The following is a 24,081-nucleotide window of genomic DNA, read 5'->3' on the forward strand; positions in this document are numbered from 1 at the left end:
AATAAGCAAAAGGTATCACTGAAAACCACCGAAAACAAAAACAGCACAAAAAAAAACAGTACGAGGAAAGTTCGAGGAAAGAAAAAAAAAAATTGACAGTGTTTCAGTTTGGGGGATCGTTGTGCACAACTGAGCTGCAACCACAGAACTAACTGCTCTGTGGATGATTTATTCAGGCATTTCAAGGTCTTTTGGGCACTTCGTTGTAATGAAAAGTATCTGCTGAATTTATTTCGTAGTAACAAGATTTCTATAGACTCATGTCATATGGGGAAACTGTCGGGACCATAAAAATACTTCATTGTAATGAAAATTTCGTTGTATATATATCTATATCTATCTATCTATATCTATATATCTATATCTTGAAAGTACTTCCTGAATACTATCCTTTGAAAGACTCTCTTCTAATAACTTTTATCACATTCAGAAGCAGCATGAATAAATAAAATAAAAGCGGACAAAAAGTTCAACATATAGCAGTAAAAGAGTGAGGCAAAAACTGCCTGCCTGGATAGACAAAACTGAAAACAAGAGTTCTGGACACAGTAAACAGTGTGAAGAGCAGCACTATCAAGTGATAGTTTTTAAACGTGTCAGCTGATAAATAGGAATATTGGAGTACTGAGAACTGTTTTCAAAAACAAGAATGCAGTTTTAAGGGTTGATAATGAGAGATTTGTGTAAACAGTTTGGTAAATATGAGTCAATAGCAGAGAGAGTATCTTTTGAAAAGGAAGAGGAGAATAAATATAATTAGGAGTTTCAGTGAAAGACAGAGCAGGCTTTGAAATCAGAACATAGTTGACAAAAGAGTAAGAGGCTGAGACAGGATAATCAAATATGAAATGTATTTGTCAGAACACACATATCCCTATTAAAAGTATGAAAATTTCCAATAATTTTATTATCCTGAGGCTGAAGACAACAGAGAGCAAAGAAAGGAGTCCAACTACGCAGTTTTAGCCACCAGCCAATCTTGTTTTTAACCAAGCAGAAAGCTTTAACAGGACAGCATACAGAACTTGGAGTGTTGCATAATAGGGCTTGCAGATATACTGGATAGAGCACAAGGTTCCAATGGAAGTAAAACATAGGTTAAGACAGATAAACGGGGTTTTAAAACAAATGCCCAAAGAAAGACCTTAAACCTGAAAAAAGTCCAGCATCTCTTCTGGAGTTGCATCTATCAAATTAGGCCTTCTAGCATTCCAGATTAACTGGAAATTACAGACTTTGTTTCATTAGTGGTCGAGACCACACAATGACTAACTAACACAACTGAAGAGGAACCATTTTTAGTTTAAACAGTTTCAGCATGCGCAAGTAAGAAGTATGGTTTAATTAGGTAAGAATGTCAATGTCCAGGTATGTGAAACAGGAAGTTAATTAAAATGTCAGTTTGAAGATCGCCAGTTTGTAAACTGATAAATGATGGGGTGTCAGGAGGTGCACGATTTTAAAATACATTTTTACTTTCGGTGTGGTATAAAATACGGAGATGTGAAATTAACAGGGCTGTGAATATATGGGGTCTGAAGCAAACAGCAATTCTGTCTGTGGCTCAAGAGACAAAGTAAGCATGGGGGAGATTAAAGACAACTTTGACAGGAGTGTCTCTGTACTCAGAATGGGTGAGATATTTAAATTTGCTATGACAACTGTGGAGGGGATGAAAGATGATGTCTTGATCTTTTTGATAAAATTGTTACTAAAGCTAATGTTTTGCTAAACCAACCACAAGCAAGACTAGTGCACGTCTTTAAAGGTGTCTAAGTAACAAGTAAATGAAACTCTGCAGAGGAATCTAGACCAGCAGCTGCATTAATATTATGCAGGTGTCTATGAAAATTATGTAAGGCGTGATCTGCGAGAGTAAAACTGATTAGATCACTGTGTTCTCTCTCAGAGCCACAGTTTGTAAAAAAAAAATATCAGTTTTTCTCAAAGTTAAGGATGTGAAATTTTGATACAGTAGTATGGCCTTACTGTGTTTGATCACCCGAGTAACAGTTACAGTGTTTAAACTCTAGAGCAGATAGAAATTCCTAATGTAAGGTTGTAACATTGTGATGAACATGTTACCACTCTGTTGCCTGAAGAAAATGACAGCTCATAAGGGATACCACAGGGAGACAAAGGGTTCCCTATCCTAATTGTATTGGTATGGCCCAGTAAACATTAAATGTGTGTGTGGTGTGATGCCCAAAAGCAAGGACGGGCATCCTGGCTGCGATAATGAATGGTTTCATACCCATTCAAGAGGCCATAATGGAAGGACTGAGAGAACAGGCTCACCGGGAGCAAGTCATTCCCCAACACGGCAGGTGGCCGTGTCCTCAGGGCTAAACCCGATTAGGACAATCGCATGGGTAATGGAGTCCGGAAACGCAATCCTTTCGGGGAGTTTGGGGATCACCAGAGAGTGCTGCTGGAGGAGGACTGCCCTGGTTTTCATATGACCCGGAATTGCTATGGACAAGTTAGAGAGGAGACTGGAAGAGGTTTCCAGGTCAACTTTAAAACAGAGCACACTGCCTCATTTGGACTGCGTCAGAGTCAGGAGGCAGTGGGCTACGCTCTTGGAGGATGATGGAGAATTTTGCTTGGTGTGTTTTTTTTTTTGGTTATTCTTGTGAAGATGGTGTAGGGCCCTTATTTTGAGCATAAAGTATGTTTGGGCCTTATTGTGTCCTGTTTGGGAAGCTGCAGCGTCCCTTACTGGTCACAATAGAAATGTACATGGAAATTAAAAATCTTAGATTTGAATATACGCTAGTCTAGTTTTTCTAATGGCGTCACATCCAGACAATGTACAGACATGAGTAAGAAGGTAAATAGCATGGGAGGTTTCATAACACTATATGTTCAGAAAAGCAGCTAGATTGAATCCAAGACAGTGTGAAATAAGGCATGAGGAAAGATTGAAGAAAATTAAATATTTCAGTTTACTCCAATGAAAGCTAAGATGAGACATCACTGAAGTGTACAGAACTGTAATGGGAAATAGTATGGTGGATTTAAAAAGAAGAAAGGGGTGCAGATGGAAGCAGGACAAATTTCTGACAAATGTTGGAAGGTTTTAATTCATAAATATATAGAATACCTTACCAAGTAGGGTGGAATATAGTAGTACTTAAGGAAATGTAGCTGAATGACCTGTTCTTGTCAAAATTATTTTCATGTTTTAACACTGCAGAAATAATGACTAAAGTTCATGCATACTCAATTGTACCATATTTATTTTAAAGGCAGTTCTTTCACTCTCTGTTAAATTTCATGAATGTGTCTAAAAGTATATGAGATTCTGTCAAGCTAATCTAATGTTCCTCTATTCTGTTCCAGTGTTTGGTCAAGGATTGTGTTTATTGGAAAATTAACGTAATTGCTAAATTTCTTTAATGCTGGCAGCTTGCTTGTCTGGCAGTAGGTTTGGAATCACAGGTTATAAATTGAGCTAGAAGGGTCAAGCAGAAAGAAAGACAGGGTGAAAGACATGGTTGAAAATAATGTCTTGAGAGAGAAACATTTCCATTAATTAACTACTGACACTACACAGCTCCAACACCAACAGCTGTTATCATGAAGAAATCTCAGCAGACAATTATTTGATCACTTTGGACAAAAACAATGGCATATCTGTAAAGTACACTGAAAAAGTGAAACAAATGTCATCGTTGTGAAATCTACTGACTATATTGTCCAGTTTATGCTCATTCTGTCACATTTATTGTGAGCAATTTAAAGAAACACAGATGAGAGTGGTTGCAAAGAGAGTCACATGCCCATGTCCTCCTTGTAGTCTGGAAATGGCTGACTAAGAAGAAAAACTAAAACTCTGCAGCTTCCACCCAGTGCTATGCCTCTTTCTCTCACTCTAGTATATGAGATCAGCAGATGATCATTGTGTTCTTTTATAACAGTAAAATATTTCCAAGAGAGATCCACAATAAAAGTTCATGTTTGTACCTATTTTCCTGTGTACTTCTTTCAGAATATCTTAAATGCTCATTTAAAAGCAGTGGTTTTCAAAACACTCTTTGAATTTGTTAAACAGAATACATCCATTTCTCTTGGGGATACATAAACAACATTTTTGTCAACATTTGGTTCACTGGATATTGGTTCCATGTTAACTTAATTTAAATAGTAAAAGTCCTATACTTGTGTGTAAACCATTCTTATTGAACTGCCTAGACCCACAAAAATCAAAAGTCACTTACTGGTGAGCCTTCTCATCAAACTGATATGAAAACATTCACATATTTCTCTAGCAATGGGCTAACCATGCTTCATGATTGCAGCAGAGCAGTCGCCTGAACGACAGACACAGCTGACCTTCCACAGGTCCAGGTCCCTGCTGTCCCATGGCTACAGTAAGGCTCCCTCTCTGGACCTAGACCCAGTTCCCCAAAAACCAAGGAGCTCACAATGGGTCTCTCAATCCAAGCCTCTGACTCCTGCTGCCTTGTTGGGCTTCTGTGGCCACCTGATCACTCCAGCTCCCCTAAGTCGCTCAGTTGGAGCGATCCACTACAGCAACCCCTTGGCTGAGGGCCATCTGTTCTTCTCCAGGGGCTCTCCACACAGCTGGCTGCCAGTGTTTCCACTCCTTCCGCCTCCCCCCTCCTTTAACCTCTGTTCTATTCTCCCCCTTTCAGATCTTGCACTCTCTTTTATAGGATGGGGAGCGGTTGTAGGTGGGATCACCTGATTGATGCCCCAGGCTGATAATGAGACAATCAGACCACCAGCATGTGCCGGCAAGGCCATCTGACACCATCTCACACCATCCCAGAGATAAACAGTCATCACAGCAAATCATTTGCACCTGATCCACTCCCCAATGTGAGTGCGTCCATTATTTATTTAATATCAGCCATCCTTTTTCTTAGCTATGGACCCGTTATACCACTAACACTTCTAATAAATTATATACACTATGTATTTCAATATCATATGCTTCACAAATTATTATTAATCTAAGCTATTTTGTGTTTTCTTTTCCAGTTTTTCTATAACCACCAGTGATGTCTGGAGGAATGTGGGCAGTCCCCCTATCAATGGGACCCACTGAATCGAATCTTCTAGGATGAAGCATAAAAATAAGAAGGAACTACTTAAGCACATCTGTGTTTGGTAGAATATCCAGTTACAGTCAGGGCAGGCATTTAGTCTTGGAAACCCTGCAGGTTTATTTTCTCCAGCATCGCGGCAGTTGGAATTTTTATTTTTATGTCCTCGCTGGCCATCTGACCGCAACATCAAACTTATCATTATAATCCTTATATCAATTTAGCGATTGAATCCATATTTAAAGACTCTATCTGTTACTTGTTTATCTCTACTGTGTACATGCGTATTGATTTATTCTCATGTATTTTTTTTGGGATTTCACAAGTCACTCTTAAACTTATTTATCTTTAATTTATTTTTTTAATACTTCCAATTTTTTAGCATCTTGTAAACTACTTTGAGCAACATGTTTTGTATAAATATGTGCAATTGAAATTGATGTTGATTTACAACAGAACATGATATTCTCCACTGAAAATAATCATAATCAATTGTTCAAGTGATTAGATTAAAATTAAATTTTTTTATTTACTTGTACAAGTAACATATTTTCAGCCTTTCACAATTTATGACTTTCAAAGATACACCGGTACTATGATTGCTTTCTTAGTCCACGAATAGCTGTGTTACTCGGCTCTGCCTGGTAAATTTCATTAAGACAATGGGCATCAGTTATAGAGCTGACAGTTAATATTACTAGCAGGCTGCATGGTGTAGTAATTAAGACTTTGAACCTAGAACTTCAAACTCTGAAGCTGTGTGTTCAAATCCTGATACTGACATTGTGTGACAAGTCACTTTGCCTGCCTGTGTTCCTAATAGAAAAACAAAAGAAACTTAACCAACTGGATCTCAAATATTGTAAGTCATCTTGAATAAAGGCATCAGTGAAATAATAAGTAGTAATAATAATATTATTAGGTCACTGGTGCTGCTTACTCTTGAACATGCTATGCACAGTTGTATGTAAAACATTCCTGCATTAGATCAATTTCTGCTTTTCCTAGTGACATGGTTTTTGTAATGGTCATTGCAAATACAATTTTTACAGGAAATGGTGTATTCTTTTGAATTGAAATTGTTAATCAGTATGAGTAATATGAAATTTGAGCATATATTATTATCATTAATGAGATATTTACAATTTTCATTTGTTTATACTATATACTGTAGTTCAATTAACTATATTTATTTTCATGTTTCTAATCTGCTGTATGTGGTCTCTATTTATAAAGTCCGCAGATGTGAATGTATATGCAAAGCAGTGTTAGAAATGAATAGACATAGGTGACGGTACCCTGAGTGTTACACTGATGTACAGTATTAACATGAAGAGCAAGGCATTGCACAATTTGAGTGCCACAATCTAAATGCAGGGGGTGGGATTGGGAGGGGGTCAGGGAATCTCCCTCAGAGTTACCAGCGCCGTGTTCAGGGGCCAAAGGTAGATTGAGCGGAATGGATAACTATGATGAGTTACACATGTAAGAGAGTTTTTAATAAAAAGCAAAACATTCCAGAGAGAAGGAGAATTAGACATCTCTATTTAAATTAAGCAGCTGAGCATGCAAATGTAAACAATTTCAGAGATGTTGGGTGGGGAAATTCAAAGTCTATAGATGTGAATGTATATTACAATGGAGTAGCTTGAGGGGACACTGCAAGCTTAAACTAATGCCGTCTGTCCAAGGGCATCTCTAGGTTGGCACACAAGGACCTACATGAATATAAATCAAATAAACTGAATATATAGATAGATAGATAGATAGATAGATAGATAGATAGATAGATAGATAGATAGATAGATAGATAGATAGATAGATAGATAGATAGATAGATAGATAAAATTTTTATTAAGAAGAAAATTAAACCTTTTTAAACTGAGGGAAAATATACCAATAATTATTTGTTAAGGATCTCTTTGTATACCACATTGTGAGTTCGGCCCTCCGGTTGTAATATGACCAAGCTGTGCGCTCAGCTTACTCTTGAGCATGCAACGTACAGTTGGCCATGTGAACAGTAATCTTGTTTCAGATCTCACAGCTTGGATTGCTGTTGTCATAATCGGTTTGAGTTTCATGGTTTGTTTCAATTACGACAGTATTTGTAGGACTTGTGTTGAAGAGACATTCGGCATCTGTCAAGTGTTGTAAGTATACAACCGGTTTCATCGGTAACTTCACATCCAGCTTTTGAGAGTTTAAACATTCATAAACATCAAAGTGTCCACTACTGAAATAGTCACCTGTCAATCTAAGATGTTTAAGAGGCATTGGCGGTTGTTCAAAGGTGTAAAATATTTGGCCATTTCGGTACACTTGAAGCGACAACCGAACAATTCACCGGCAGCCATCAACTAATATGCAGATGCATAGGTGAAGGGCTTAAGGATTTCACTCTTATAGTGCTCCTGTGTAGTATCATTATCTCCTGTACCGTTATCAGTCCACACCTTGAACTTGTCCCAGTCATTCAGTACATAAGACACAATGTTCCTCTGGATATCAAGAGTGAGGCTGATATGGCCGTGCAATATGTAACAAAGAGAATGGAAAAGGCAGGTGCCATCTCCGAGCATGGAAACCACTCGGTAAGTGACAGTTCTTTGATCGATGGTGATCACCTCGATAGACATGTTAATGGGGGTACGGTCAGAATGATAAAGGAAATGGGTACCTAAACAATGTAAAGTAAGTCTAAAATACCTATACAATAACTATAATCGTAATAAATGAACAATAAAACAGCAGAGAAGCCGTGGATTAAATAAAAAGGCTGTAGTTATCAGTAGGGAGACGTGAATCCTGTGGCGAAACAAGGAAGGGAATGTAGAGACCGGAGTGACGGACGGCCTTATATAGGCAGGCAGCCAACAACGTGGGAGGCGTGGGGATGGGGGACCCAACGTCGCCTCACACGGTGACCGAGCTGCAGGCTATGGACATATATATGTACTTAAGTAGGATTCAGTTAGCATTGGGAATCCGCGTACCAAATTTCTTGAAGATGGGTCCATAAGTAACAAAGACCATTGAAAAGTTCAATATGGCGGCCAACAGTGGCATCATACCACCGAAATAAGTACCAAATTTCAGCCTTCTACCTACATGGGAAGTTGGAGAATTAGTGACGTTGGAAAGTTCAAAATGGCGGCCGACAGTGGCGTCTTACCACCGAAATAAGTACGTACATCGGTTTTGGTAAGCGCAGGGAAGCCACCTACCAAATTTTGTGAAGATGGGGCCATAAACAAGAAAGTTCAACATGGTGGACGTTGTCAACCGTTATGACCGTTATGTGTAGAATTTCAAAATGAAACCTGCTTAACTTTTGTAAGTAAGCTGTAAGGAATGAGCCTGCCAAATTTCAGCCTTCCACCTACACGGGAAGTTGGAGAATTAGTGACGAGTGAGTGAGTCAGTGAGAGAGTAAGTGAGTGAGTGAGTCAGTGAGTGAGTGAGTGAGGGCTTTGCCTTTTATTAGTATAGATGAAGAATCAGAGGGTGACTGTGCTATCATATATATAATCAAGTAAAAGATTGGGGGCTGGTGTAATAGTTCAGAGGCTTAAGCCTCTAAAGCCCCTAGCCCCCTGCTGACTCCCTTTTCACTTCTGGCTGATCTTGCATCAGGGAACACCACTTCACTTTCACTTCTACTTCTCTCTCATGCCATTTTTATTTCTAGAGAAGCAGCATCCCTGCAGTGGGCTGGCGCCCTGCCCGGGGTTTGTTTCCTGCCTTGCGCCCTGTGTTGGCTAGGATTGGCTCCAGCAGACCCCTGTGACCCTGTAATTAGGATATAGCAGGTTGGATAATGGGTGGATGGATGGAAGCAGCACCCTTCTCACAGCCACAGTGCCAGGGATCAGCACTTGAGGTTTATAGAGCACTGGCTAACCACTAACCTTTGCATCTTCTTTGAGCTTTGTAGAACATTCTCCTTCTATTTCATACCTGACTGTAGTTGGCAAACATGATCACATCTCATCTATCCTGTCCAGGACACGGCCTCTTCTTCAGTTGTTCGTCCACCCTACTGGTTAGTGCTGCTGTTCAGCCTATCAATCGTCGCTGCTCTGTTCTTTCTTTGCATAAAGCATGGTCTCAGTGCAGAGCACAGAATATAAGATAGCAAAATATTATTAAATATCAACAAATAAAAAAAAATGGACTGGCTAATTTTTAATATTACTAAATTTCAATCAGATCCATCAAAGCATTTCTGAGATTTTAGGGTATTTACTTTTTCTATTTTAGGGGGAGTTTGTACCATTAAAATATGATATATCGAAATGTCTTTTCTTAATGGATATCTACCGCCCTTCAAGTACCATCCATCCAAATTTTCATCTTTGTAACTAAATATTGCTGATGAGTGATGAGTGAGTGATTAAGTGAATGAACCAGTCAGCTTTGCATTTCATATACATATATGAAGAAAGATTGCTGGAAAATGAACTGCCAGGAATATATTGTAAGGCTAAAGAAAGTAACCATTGCAGTACTGTTCCACCCATATATTTTCTATTTAAAAAAAAAATATTATTACATGTAATAACCTTAGAAATAAATAAAACCCTGACTTCAGTGTTAACCTCACTTGTATCAGTGATATAGTAATAATGTTATCATGTTAGACAGTTTGTGGTATGTCAATTTGCTATTTGTAGCACATTGTCGTGAATACTGTCCTGAAAAATGTATAATTATTAAGACTTTATTTTTATTTATATCCTTTTTGATTTATTGTTATGACTGTCATGACGCCATTTTGTTTATTTAATTGTTGATCATCCCCTTTTTGTTTGTTAGCAGAGTTTCATAGTTGCTGCAATATTGATTATGGTCCTTATAACCATTCCTAGTCTTGGAAAGGTCTTTTCACCTGGTGATGTGCTTTTATGATGTTCAGATCCATAAATGGATATTCTTTAAAAAATATTCAGAATTCAAGTTTAGTTAGGAAAATGTTATTTAAGCAACAGGAGTTTCAACTTGTTTATCTTCTATTTTGATTTTTGCCTGCCGATTCTGCTTCAACTATCAATCCTTCCTCTTTCTGCTTTGAATCTTGCTATGTATTTTAAGTTATAATCTGCATGGTTTACTGTCAATCTCCAGGTCTGCATTCTATTTTTTCTCTGTTTCTTATAATTCTCCTTAGCTGCAGTACACATGGAACCTTGGCCATATGTCACTTCAAATGTAGCATATAAATGTTAAACCCTAGCTGGTGGTGAATCTCTAAAAATACTTCTTCATCGTGCTGCTAATACTAAAATGGATTGAGACCAGATTGCTTAAAGGAAGACTGCATTAAAGTAAATTATAGCATATTCCTTGAACAATTATATAGATTTTCTTGCCTTGTAACATAGAGCATCATTCTACCAAAATGTATTACATTCATTAGACAGCAATTTTCAGATATCAATACAATTGAAATGTTTCTCTCTTGATACAGTAGAAGAACCAATACGTATATTTAAAACACACCATTTACCATTACCCCTATAGGCTTCAGCTTATAGAAAAATTAAAAAGCTGAAAGAATGGCTTGTGGCAGATTGCCAGGGTCATTACCTGGCCGGGATGCCTGGAGGGACTGGAAAAGGACAATAGTAGCTTCCGGGTCACAAAAGAGCAACTGCCCTGGACTAGTAAAGGACCACGGGAAAGGAGAGAAAGGGTTCTGGCCTGTTTGGACCCATGGCCACCACCAGAGGGCGCCTCAAACGTCATCAGACCTGGAGAACTGTCACTTCCGCCACACCAGGCAAGATGGAGGATGAACCTGCCAGGGACGCCGGAGTGCTTCCGGGGCAAAGGGCAGCACTTCTGCCACATCAGGAAGTGCTGCCGGAAGATCGTTTCCAGCCACCTGGAATGCATCCGGGCGGGAATAAAAGGCGCCGCCTCCTAACAGTTGGGGAGCTAGAGTTGGGAGTGGGAGCAGGACAAAGCTCCCAGGAGGAGATTGGTGGCTAAGGACTGAGTGAAAGAAGAGTTCATTGTGGGAGATTATTGCTGTATTTTTTGTGTCGTGTTTGGGACTGTGTTTATTTGTGGATGAATAAACGTGTGACTTTTATAAAGATGTGCTCTCCCACTGGCAAGTCTCACAGGCTGTATGGACCCACTAGTCTATCACAACTCCTTGTCTAACCATTATTAACTGGACTGAAACTTGACTTGGTTTTTTTGGTTTTCAAATCAGGTCATAGCACTCTTAACACCTAAAGTTTTCTAAAGTGGACATTTGGCCTCCTGCCCAACACAGGGGAAGGGAAAACATGACTGGCTAGGTAAAATATTAATCAAGTCAATTATCCAATCTATACCTTAACAGTATAAAATGAGTTTAAATCCTAGCTTAAATAGCTACAATAATTGAATGGTCCATTGCAGCTGATGCATGATCACAGTAAAAAGTTGGATTCATGGAGCACATTAGACTCCCATGGGATACAGTAGCAACTGCCCTGTGCACAATTTGCCAGGGTAGCATTTTATGAAGTGAAGCAAATCATTAGGTTCAACTGGGTAAAGCTGCAGGACAATACAATATGACTGGACCATCTGTTAAAACAATGATTTTGACGTAGTTTAAAGAACTCTGTGTAAAGGTTTTATGATGCTGTCTTTTTCTTATGTTCAAATTTCAAGGAGTAAATCTGGAGGGCACTGGTTTTATCTTCTCATCCTCACTGATACTAACTAACTGGCACATGTTCTTGCTGTAAATAAGACCTCGGGTTCCTTTACCCAGTTTTGCAGTTCCTTTCAAGTACTTACCTGAGATTGTGCATTCACATTGGCACCATAATTTACCAGCTCTGTCACCACTTGCTCTTGGCCAGCCAGGGCGGCAATGTGGAGTGCAGTGTTCCCTTTCTGTTTACAAAAGAGAGTTCAAGAGTTAAACTAAGAGCAAATGAACATTCAGAATAAAAAAATTTCATCCAACTTCTGTCACAGGGTGTGTGACCACTGAATATAAAAAAACACCTGAGATCTTACAATATGTAATAATAACAATAGGTTGTGGTCTTGATAATGGGTTACTGTGGGGACTGAGATGCTAACACACTTCAAGAAACACATGCAGGCATAAAACTAGACAGGGTGGAAGAGGTATGGATTCTTTTTGTATTGCTACAATCAAGGAACTATCTTTGTTGTAAATAATGATCATAACATAAAAAGACATTAATCTTTCATTAGTATTTTCAATGGCAAAAACCAAGATTCCAAGTTGCAAAGAAAACCTTATCGTAAATCTGTTTGTTTTGTTGTATGATTGAGGTCTAGTCTCTCATAGAGTCTTCCCAAAGTGCTAACACTTCACTGTTTGCATCCTTCTCTTAAAGAACAATTGTTCAATGCCACCAGATGTGTGCCATGTTGCTCAGCAGCATGCAGGAGGTGTACCCACAAATTAGCAGACATGATTCCAATAGTCCAAAATGTGTAAATGTAACAAAAAAAAAAAAAAAACAACAGAAAGCTTCATGAAAAAATAAACATTAACATCAATATTATTTTATACTTTTAAACTTTAAGCCATCATCATTTTGCATAATATTTAAAAGGCTCCAAAGCTTGGCTTTTGCTGGCCAAAGAGGTCTTCTGCTTTATTAATATATATTGCTTATTGTATGACTGCAAGAATGTGTTTATTTTTTACTACATAGCTTCTAAGAAATAAGCGGTTATTTAGGATGTTGTTCCTGAAGAGGTATGGGGCAATCAGATTAAATTAATTCAATTACCTCCTATGAAAAACAAACAGTACATTAAGGTTTAAGAGCAGTGGAAGTAGGCAGCACTGCTAGTAAATGCACTGTGGCCATGGTGCAAACATTAAATGCATTTCTAACAATCTAAATTTTTTTGTAATTTTCCACATCTTGTGCTCCGCACCTCTGCACCATGCATGTAAAGCACAGGGCTCTCAAATATATTTTTGTAGAATGAAGTACATGATTTCAACCAAACTAGTTTCAAAATCATACAATATCAATAGTCTTTGATAATCACAATTGATCTTAATAAAGAAATATTTAATGTAAAACATCCACCTAAATAGCCTTTATATGGAAACTATATCTGAAATGAGAGTGGTCATGAGCTGCGATTTTTTTACTTCGCCACTGGAGGTCAGAAGTTTACAACTGAAATGAAATGAAAGCCGGAATTTACAGATAACTAATGTGTTTAATGACCAAATGACTTGATCTCTGAGATTTTATAGGGCCTGCGAGACCATTCATCTTGCAAAAGTTATCCAGCCTGTTGCTGATTTAAACATAAGCGCTGCAGAAGCCAAGTCATTCATGTTTGCTCAAACTCTGTTTCCAAGATAAAGGGATGGGCAGATTGTATCTAAAGAAACATGATTTTTTTCCTTGAGGGTTCTTTCCATCTGCCAGTTTTTATCCAGCAGAATTTTGTATAATTTTTTTCTCATCTACAGCATGACAGTAGAGTTGGAAGTCATATTGCAGATTAATTCATACTTCATATTCGGCCACTTGCCAGACTTTGTTATTCAGCACTGACATATTTCAGATAATACTTGTACTATGCGTGAGTAAACAGAGGAACTCTCCAGATAATAACCAATGCGCTAAAACTGTGGGGATTGACAATGTTTTGAGAATTAGCTCAGAATTTTGCCATTTACTTTATCTCTTTATGTCTCAACATATGCTGAGACATTGAAATCTAAAATTGAGTAACGTGTTACCTCACTGTAAAACAATACAGTCTTTGTTCTGAGAATAGAATAGTAGCTCAACTCCTCACATGTAGTGTACTGATTACCAATAAAGAGAATGAAACAGACTACAAACATCAAGGGGATTATAGCAGTCAATAATGGGGGTTTGAAAAGTGCCCACTAGAAAGCAAACATAGAAAGTAAAAGTCCTTAGCACATCCTCTTGAGAACATGAAAGACCACTATTGAGGGAACTAGGAATTCTGTCTTCTTCTCTAAAGGGACTGGAAACATTATGGTCTAAAATATGCCTCAGAACTGCAAGAAAATTCAATAAGTTTTAAAACTCAATCCAGGCGAACAAAATGAACTATGGCTGGGGACACTTTTTTGGTTATGCCCATTTCGTAAATGGAACTTAAAGAAGGGGGCAGGTTGTTGTTAGAATCCAAAGTGGCTAGACTTTACTTGCTTCATGAGACTCCATAAAGAGAACTGAAAGGTTGGTGGATCAGACCATAATTTAGTTCAATTTGAACTTAACTTTTAAATTACAATTGTAATAACATCCTGAATGGATGAATTTAATCTATATCCTTATATTCCTGTATTAGGGTCTACAAAGTGACCCTCAGCTGTTACTGCATCAACTAGTTTTGTGTAAAATCTCCAGAATCACCTACAATGAAAGTGGCTGAATGTGTGTAAAGGCTCATAGTAAGTGTTCCAATATTCAATACTCAAAACTTCAAGTTGTACTTTTTAATAACATTTTTATTTTTTTAGGTACATTATCATATGATATGGGTGGCACTGTGGGTAGCACTGCTGCCTCACAGTTAGAAGACCTGGGTTCACTTCCCGGGTCCTCCCTGTGTGGAGTTGGCATGTTCTCCCCGTGTCTGCGTGGGTTTCCTCCAGGTGCTCTGGTTTCCTCCCGCAGTCCAAAGACATGCAGGTTAGGTGCATTGGCAATTCTAAATTGTCCCCAGTGTGTGCTTGTGGTGTATATGTGTGTGCGTGCCCTGCGGTGGGCTGGCGCCCTGCCTGGGGTTTGTTTCCTGCCTTGCGCCCTGTGTTGGCTGGGATTGGCTCCAGCAGACCCCGGTGACCCTGTGGTTAGTATATAATAGGATGGATAATGGATGGATGGATGGATTATCATATGATCATGAGCAGGGCAGTCTCAAGGGTACATTGCACCCCTAGGCAGTGTTTGTTTCAAGTGCCTAAAAAAGAGATACCTAAAAGACCCCTGATGCCCTCAAGATCACATAGGAAATCAAAGAGCGGGTGAGGTGGAGGAGTTATGTCCCACTTGAAGATCAGCACTTGAGATCGACAAGCCTATCAGCTCAAATCTGTGGACCCGGGGTGGAAGATCAAGAAGGGTTTTTGATGAACCCCCCCAAATGGGCATGGCATTCCTAGGTCTATGCCTAGCCAGTATTGATGAGTAAAATATGTATGAAGAAAAAAAGAATAATGCTCTAATTCCAAACTTAGTATTTATTCAAGAATAACGAAAGTAAACTAATGCACAATTTCCCTCTCTAGTATTGTCTTTTCATATTCACTACTTCTCTAGCATTAGGTCAAGAGCAATTTCCTTTTGTCCAGTATGCATCAGTGCATATACCCCATCAGCTTTTCACTTACCTTGGTTGTTGTCTCCAGTGTGATTCCATTGTGCAGCAGCTCCAACACCATTTTGACATGTCCTTCTTTGGAAGCCAGATGAAGCCCATTGAGGCCATTCTGCAAAGAGAGAAAGGAGAAGCACAGCAGACTTCAAACAAGACCAGCTTTAAGCAGAAAACAAGTAAGCTACGAAATCATGTGAATGGCACTGCCCTTTTTATGTTTTCTTCCACTACGCGGTGATCTTACAGGATTTAAATTTAAGGTAAGGAGCACTAGAATGACCCAAAACAATAAATAAATAAATAAATCAGGATCAAGGATAATCTGTATGCCCATTGCATTACAAATAGCAAGAATTCAGCATCATTGAACTTAACGCTGATTTTACTTCATCATACATACATCAGAAAATTCCTAATGCACATAAAAACCTGGTTTATTTTTAAAATCTGCTGAAGATAACAAACTTCAACAAATGTCATGGCTATATGTGCAATGTTTAAACTGACATCATGATTTTCCCAACCAGGGTAAAATAATACCATGAATTAATGGCAGTGGAAATCCACTTTATAGAATCTTAAATCGGAAAAGTAAACCACACCTCTCTTCTGCTACTTCTTTTTTTTAAATGATACATTAAGTAGGATTCTGTATTAAATTATATGGAGGCAGCTATATGCCAAAAAGATGGAGCTAGTTATACAGGAGCTCTGGAGTCATGCTAAATTTTAAATTAAACATAAATATTTTACCATTGGGTTTCATTCACAAAATAGAGAAATGTGCAAAAATCAATGTATTAATCCAGCAAAGCTATCAGAAAGGAAAAAAGAGAAGTTAAAAGTCAAACTGAAATAACTAACACAGAGAAATTACCACCATAAATTGTATACTTGCTTTGCAGCTCAACAGAAAAACTACAGGCACTCACAAAGTTTCTCCTTGGATCCCTAAACTCTTTACAGATTAACAAACTCTTGAATGCATGAACATTTTTAGCCTCTCACTGTTGTACCGGAATGCAAAAAAAAATATATATATATATATATATATATATATATATATATATATATATATATATATATATATATATATATATATATATATATATATTAATGGGACTAACAACATAATTACATTACCCTGGACTTACTCCTCAACAGGCAGAGATCTTAAATAACAACACTCCTGAAGGCTACTGTGTCTGTAGTCACTCTTCACCCATGAATATATAGGGTGGTCCAGATCTAATTATGCAATTTCCATTACTCTATAACTTATTAAGTTTATTGCATAGAAAATCACCGGAAAAATCCCGGACCATTGAGAAGTGTGCGAACAGACAACATGAAGAATCATCTTCGTGCCGAACTGGAATGCTCCCCGCATAAATCAAGTCATCTAGACGATCTGGATCTGTATAATTAGATCTGGACCACCCTGTACAGCCAAATAAAGAAGCAACTCACTCGGTTAATGACACCAAAGTGAATTAAGTTCTTACTGTTGCAAACTAGCTGGGGAGATTAAAATGAAAAATAATTAATTTTTTCATGCTTGCTGGAATACTGGTGCAGTTTTATAGTGTAGAAACAAAGCAACTTTGCGGTAAATACAATTATGGTCATAAACTAGGCAAAGGGTTGTAAGTTCATAACTAATACAAATTTTTAATGATAAATATTCTTTACAAAGGGAGAACCTAAGGTCACCATCACAGTGAGCACGTGTCAAAGCCAGGTGGGCCAACCAAAAGCAGGGTATCCCTAAACAAGAGCTAATCCAAAATGTCAATGAGTGGTGTGCCAGCAATCAAAATCAAAAATTCTTAAATTGAGACAAGCCATCAATTCATAAATTAGATGGTCACATATACAGGATATACTCAAAGAAGCTTATGTTTAGATCTGGGTAATAGCTCCACAGGCAGAAAGGAAAAGGGCAGCTGTCTGTAGATTGAGGGTCAAATAGCTTTACCAAGAAGCAGAAAAGAGGCATTGAAGAAGAATGCAGATGAACTGTTTCTCAGCAGCTCTATAGCTAAGCAGAAGTACAGCATTCTGCACAAAAATCACCTTCCCAGAGTAAAGCAACACAAAGAGTGCTGCACTTGTCAAATGGATTTAAGAAATTCCATTTTTTTTAGAAGTTGTTAATATTGTGTTTCATAATATTTATATGCCTCACAGTTAGAAGACCCAGGTTCACTTCCCAGGTCCTCCCAGCGTGGAGTTTGCATGATCTCCCTGTGTCTGCGTGGGTTTCCTCCGGTACTCCAGTTTCCTCCCACAGTCCAAAGACATGCAGGTTAGGTGCATTGGCTCTAGTGTGTGCTTGGTGTGTGTGTGTGCGTGCCCTGCGGTGGACTGGCACCCTGCCTGGGGTTTGTTTCCTACCTTGCACCCTGTGTTGGCTGGGATTGGCTCCAACAGACCCCCATGACCCTGTAATTAGGATATAGCAGGTTGGATAATGGATGGATGGATGGATAATATTTATAAATGTATATTGTTCACTTGAAATTTTGGATATTTACATTGTACAACAAGAATTACATTAGACACTGGACACAAACAACAGTACACATCTGTAATTCCTTGTACTTAGGCCGTACAGAAAAGATATTATCATGCAGGTGGGTGATCCCATTATTCTCTAGGCACAAATGCATTCCCCTGGTATGTCAGTAATTTAAATATGATCATTTCTAAGCATGCTACTTAGGAAACATGCACTGTTTTTTAATTTTATTAGCATATCCAAGAGGTGCATATTATGTGGGAAAACAACAGGCAGTTTGTTCACTGCTGTGGCTTGAAAAAATGTCTCATTCTTCCCTAATGAAAGTTATATAGTAGGACAAGTGGGCTTACTGAAATAATCTGTGGTAACTACCTTTCAAAAAGGTGAAGTCAGCTTATATGGAAGTGAAAGCGTTTCCAGAAAACAAAAACAGAGAAAATGGTTTAAGCATTAGCTGACATAATCCAGCAGGACCAGAACACCAAAATATCAGCTAGTCACATCATCCCACATTCTGTTGTTTCATTATAGCTGAATGAAATTATTAGTGTGTATCAAGCTAAAGTAACATTTCAAAGCTCTCTGAATTTCTAGTATGCAGTATGCCACAATGTCTAAAGTTAAAAATTGCAGCAATGCTGAGTCAGGAGAGTATTCTCAACATCGCGTCTGACATCCTTGATGAAATTGTTTCCACTGGAATCAATTTCTGAGCTGATGGGCTGCTTACCATTTTCTGCAGTTCTAATAGTCTTTTATTTTCCCTGCTTGAATGGAAGTGATACCCACTTCTAAAGTACTAAAACCTTGATTAGTGTATTCTATATGTGTGAAGGACCAGATAAAATGAGCTGTTGTTAAATGAGTTAAGGAGGAATGTAATTTTTTAAAAAAGGAATGTATTCTGAATACTGATTACTTCAGCTAGGCAGAATGACATACCATGAGCCTAAGATGGCTGATGCCTTGCTACCCCAATGTTTTGGGTCATAATCTGACGGGGTCCCGAGGCTAGACAAAGCTAGTTGTCTACAAAGTGGTATAAATTGAAATCAGGTTAAAAATGACAACAACCAATTTTACCATAGTATGCAAAGCAATTTGAAGAATAACCCAGGGCCTGACGAACCTCATGCATCTAGAAACACATGAGTGGATTCTACAAAAAATGAATAATAAACAGTTTTACAATGCTATGAATGTTAAAGACAGAGCATCAAAATAAACAAAAGACCTTCTCCTTTCTTAAGAAATTAAGTCCACAAGAATTCAAATATTGGCTCTGACTTCAAGTGAGTAGCATAAAGCGGAGATGGCAACATAAATGTGCAGGAGGCGGACGTGGCAGAGAAAAGATCACTGGAAGACACTGCAGAATATAAGGGCACTAGCAATATCTATGGAAGAAGACACTCCAGCAAACCTCACATAATGGTGAGAGACACAACGTACCAGACTACCAGCACCAGTGAGGATAAAAAGCCATAAAAAAACACACACAGACAAAATGTAGATCTATCAACCCATTATTTTGTCATGCAGTATAACCACCAAATGACAGTTTTAAAAGATATATCAACATAAAAATCAAATACTTAACACCAAAGGCAAAAACACTAAAGAATATTCCTATATTTTCTAATTTTGATCAGTGAGTAAATTAGCTGTGCATCAGCAGTGATAATCGCTGCTACAACATGTCACCCTGAGCCTAAAATCATTTATTAAATGTGGAATTTTTTCTTAGAAGGTAAAATATGCTCAGCTAGACATTTCAATCACAGCATAATGTGAGCCAGGTAACACTTTCATTATCAACAAGGAAAAGCTTCTATATTAACACTGGTTAAAAAAAAAACGCAGACTACCAAAAAGTGAAATTAGGAACTCTGGCCAATATACTCCTCCATGGATCTGAGAGCTCTGGAAATGCAAAGATCTCTGAGCCATCACTAGCTGCCTCAAAATATGTCTTTACTGGGGGTAACCAGGTAACCTAAAATATTTTACATTACAGTTTTAAGCCTTAGCCTACCACTAGAAGAATTACAAAAATGCAATGGAAGTAATAGCAGTACGACTAATAGTACATGATTAAACATGTAAGTTAGTAAAGGAGTGAGCCTTCATACAGTTTTTCAAACAAAACACTTGTTTTGAGTAGTATAATGACTACAACTCCTTGTGTAGCTGCCTTTAGCTTCATATATACTTCTTTTGTCCATAAGCACATTGCATGCTTCCTAGGATTTAGAGAACACTAATTGCACTGTTATTGTAGCCAACATCCTTTTACAACAAATTTTACAAATATAACACACTTTACATTTACATACAGTATAATGCATTTACAAAGAGTATCTATTAAAGATAAATTTGTTATTTTACAAGTCAATGTTATTTTTCACAATTAAGGTATACGTTAATCTCCCACAAGAAATTGTGTTCTAAAGTGAAGCATTGTTTATAAATTAGAAAAAATACATAGCTAGCTCTGGCATTTTATAATGGAGGTGAAGCTTACCGGGTCTCAATATAAAAACAAAAGCATTAAAACTTACCAAAAAAAAAATCAAATAGTCAATTTTTCAAGCCAAAAGTGTTATCAAGTAATGACCCACATTGTCTGTAGATAACTAGACAATAATCACTGGCAAAACTCACTTATGACTGCACAGAGGTTTTCACTATGCAGTAAAGATACTGCCTGCCACCATCCTGTATCACCATGCATGTTTTGTTTCTGTGGTCTAGCAAGAGAAAGACTGAAGACACGCATAGCATGTAATCAAGTGAAAAAAAATGAACAAATGATACAGGCATACAATTATTGTTAATCATGTGGAAGCTGTTTATTATAAATGTTTTAGAATAGGCAGAGTGGTTGTGCAGAGCTGTCATTCCTGCCTCAAAGTGCTATTTGACTTTCAAAGGTTAAATTTAAGGTTATTTGTATTCATACATAATGATTGGTAGAGAGACAGCTGAAGATCTGGACTGAAACCTGTGGAATGTAAGAAAGAAATGAAAAAAAAAATGTGCATTATCAACAAAGAGGTGGTAGGAGAGGCCATGAAAAGAAATAACATTGCCTAAGGAATGAATATAGAGAGAAGAGAGAAGTGGACCCAGCACTGATCCGTGAAGTACACCTGTGGAGCATTTCTGTGGAGAAGACCAGAAGTGAGACCAGTAGACACAAAAAGAAAGGTAGGACTTGAACCAGTCCAAAGCAGAACCATGGATGGTTAACAGTATCAAAAGCTGATGGAAGGTCAAGAAGGATAAGGACGAATGAGCGAGAGGCAGCTTGAGCGGCTCTAAGAGCATTTGTGACTGAAGTCAGTGCAGTCTCAGTGAAATCCAGACTGAAGAGGATCAAGTAGATTGTTGTTAGAGAGATAAGAGGACTGTGTGTTGTACAGCCTTGGACAACAATGGTCCAAGAAGGGTGACAAGACAGCATTTTTTAATGGAAGATGGGTTGAGAGAGAGCTGAGAACCTAAAACAAATGTCTTTGAGGATGTGGGAGACAACCTAGATAACCTGGAGGAAACCCCACATCAACAAATGAAGTAGGTACAAACTCCACTCAAATAACAACTTGGTGGGGCATTCAAACACGAGACTGGATCTGTGAGACAGCAGCACTAGTCACTGTGCTGCGAAAAAATTCTAAAGTAATTAATGAATTTTTTTACTATAATTTTGATTGATCTAAAACAAAACATTATTTAAATGAAATGCTAAGGTCAAACTGATAAACTGCACTATAAGAGACAGTCTCATGCTTGGTGGCCTCACAACAGCACAACCCTTAATGAAGTCTACTTCTCAAGATTTCTGATAGACTGTCTCCATTATACTTTTCCTATACTATACAAATAATCAACATATGTAAAACGTGTGACTTCATGATGAAATTTTGACTTATGAACCTCAAGCATGTGTTAAGACTAAAAACTGCTGTCTAAAGCATTTCCAGATCTGCTTTAAACTAATTAATTTTGTATAATTATAGATAGATAGATAGATAGATAGATAGATAGATAGATAGATAGATAGATAGATAGATAGATAGATAGATATCATTCTATAGTAAACCCAATCATTAAAAAGAAATTCTCCATCATTCTTTTACACTGAAGCTAGAAAATGTGCGTACTGTACTGTAGTACCATATTTTGGCACACATTTCACAGATCGTTTTAAAAAAGAAAAGTATGTAAAAGTGTAAATATTTTTGGGCAAAAAAAAGTGTTAAGCCTCCCACTGGTAGATGCTGGCAATGCTTTTAGAAGAAAGAATAGTCATTCTTACTGGCAGGCTGACAGCTCAAGACATATTATCTGCTAAAATTTGTTTTCTAGGCAAATCAGCTTCTCCTCATAGCGTGTATATTGTATCAGATCCTTAAAGATCAATGAGAAATGAACACCTCACCTCACCACACCTTCCACCTCAGTCCTGTATTCCTTTAATGTACTGTGTAAAAAAAAAAAACTCTTCTGTGGTTTACATTTGTGTTGAAATAGGTCCAGAGACTACACTATTCCTAAACTGGCCTAATTAGAGTATTTAAGTCACAATTTTTCTACTTTCAGTACATTTTAAAGTTACCAAGGATATTTTACATCAGTTTTCATTTCAGGGGTAAATGATGATACAGTGGCAAGTATTACTATCTTACTAATTCAAAGCCTGAGAAGTTTGTTTGTTCCCATTGGTTTTCCACAGATTGCTCTGCTTTTCTTCCAATTTGAAAGACACTCAGATTAGGGATACTGGCTACTTCAAAGTATCCCAGTATTGTTGAGTGTGAACTTGCAAATGATTGTGCTATGTAATAAACTTGCAGCACATCTTTGTTTGGTTACCACTTTATGATCAATACTGCCAGAATCAGCTCCAGCTCCCAGTGACCCTGATAAGCAGGATAGAAAACGGATGAAAAGAATTTAATTTTCACATTTTTCATTTGCTAGCTAAAACTGTGATAAAGACAATATTATGATTCAAATACTACATGGGAATGATGGATTATTCCTTGATCATTTAGCCAGACCTATTAAAAATATACAACATATTTTTTGGTATATGTGTAATCAGAGGTTAGTGCTGCTGATTCATGGATCCAGAATCCTCAATCCCAGGCTAAGTAACATCTGTGTAGAGTTTGCACATTCTCCCTGTTTCAGGAAACGTTTTCTTCAGGTTTTCTGCTCACTTTCCAAAGACAATTGTGTTAGGTTAACTGATAAAAATTAATTGACCATATGTGAATCTAAAAGTGCATGTGAGCATGAGTGGACTCTGTGATGGACTGGTACAACTGAATTGTTATTAGCAGGCTTGAGAATGCTGTGTTAGTATCAACTGATGACACAACACCAGAAACACTAAATATGTGGCTTCCTGTCAGAGTTTACCAGTGGAACATTCCAAATCAGTGCCATATACAATAGTTGAAGGCATACAAAAAGTCCCATCACAATTTGTGATTTTATCAGCTGGATTGCATTAAAAATAATATGTTCCTGCACATCAGTATTTTCTGCTAATGTGCTTCTCGGAACTCATTAAGGTATTCTTTACTGTAGTACAAGCTCTTAAAAAAATAAAAAGCTCAAACCTACTTCCACTCTAAACTCTTTTTAAAAATATCTGTTTTATGTTTATTTTTAATCATATTATAATAATACCTATGATGGACTCGGTTGGTTCCTTCATTGCGCCTAGTGCTCCGGCAGGTGTTATTATAGAACCTGGTTGAAGATCATTTTTTTAAAACTCAATCTTAAGCACCTACTGAGTTTTGCCTTACATCCTAAAAGCAGAACAACAACTTACCTCAGCGGGAATCAATCATGAAACTGACATTTAAAAATACTGGGCATGCATCTTTCTTAACTTCTACTTATTTTAAATAATAAAAAATAACATTTTTAAATTAAACTGGATACCTGACGAGCAATTATAAGTGTCTTCATTAGGGTCAAATGGGAGTTCCATCAAATATAAAACAATATTCTGTCCATGCTTACTAACTGATTAAGCAAAATATAAAATGTAAATATAAAAAATAAAATAAGTCATTAAAGACATAC

At 37.6% G+C, this 24,081-nt stretch overlaps 1 protein-coding gene across 4 annotated transcripts in view; it reads right to left on the reverse strand.

Moving 5' to 3' along the window:
- ank1a (ankyrin 1, erythrocytic a) overlaps positions 1-24,081 on the reverse strand; it is a 295,220-nt gene that overhangs the window by 166,725 nt on the left and 104,414 nt on the right. For all 4 annotated transcript variants that reach the window (XM_039768574.1, XM_039768575.1, XM_039768576.1 and 1 more), the window contains exons 3-4: positions 15,463-15,561; positions 11,877-11,975 (exon numbers count right to left, since the gene is read on the reverse strand). In XM_039768574.1, coding sequence (XP_039624508.1) covers positions 11,877-11,975; positions 15,463-15,561 — 198 coding nt within the window. The remainder of the gene's footprint in view (positions 1-11,876; positions 11,976-15,462; positions 15,562-24,081) is intronic.

This window comes from Polypterus senegalus, chromosome 11, assembly GCF_016835505.1.
Source record: "Polypterus senegalus isolate Bchr_013 chromosome 11, ASM1683550v1, whole genome shotgun sequence".
Taxonomy (NCBI): Eukaryota; Metazoa; Chordata; class Cladistia; order Polypteriformes; family Polypteridae; genus Polypterus; species Polypterus senegalus.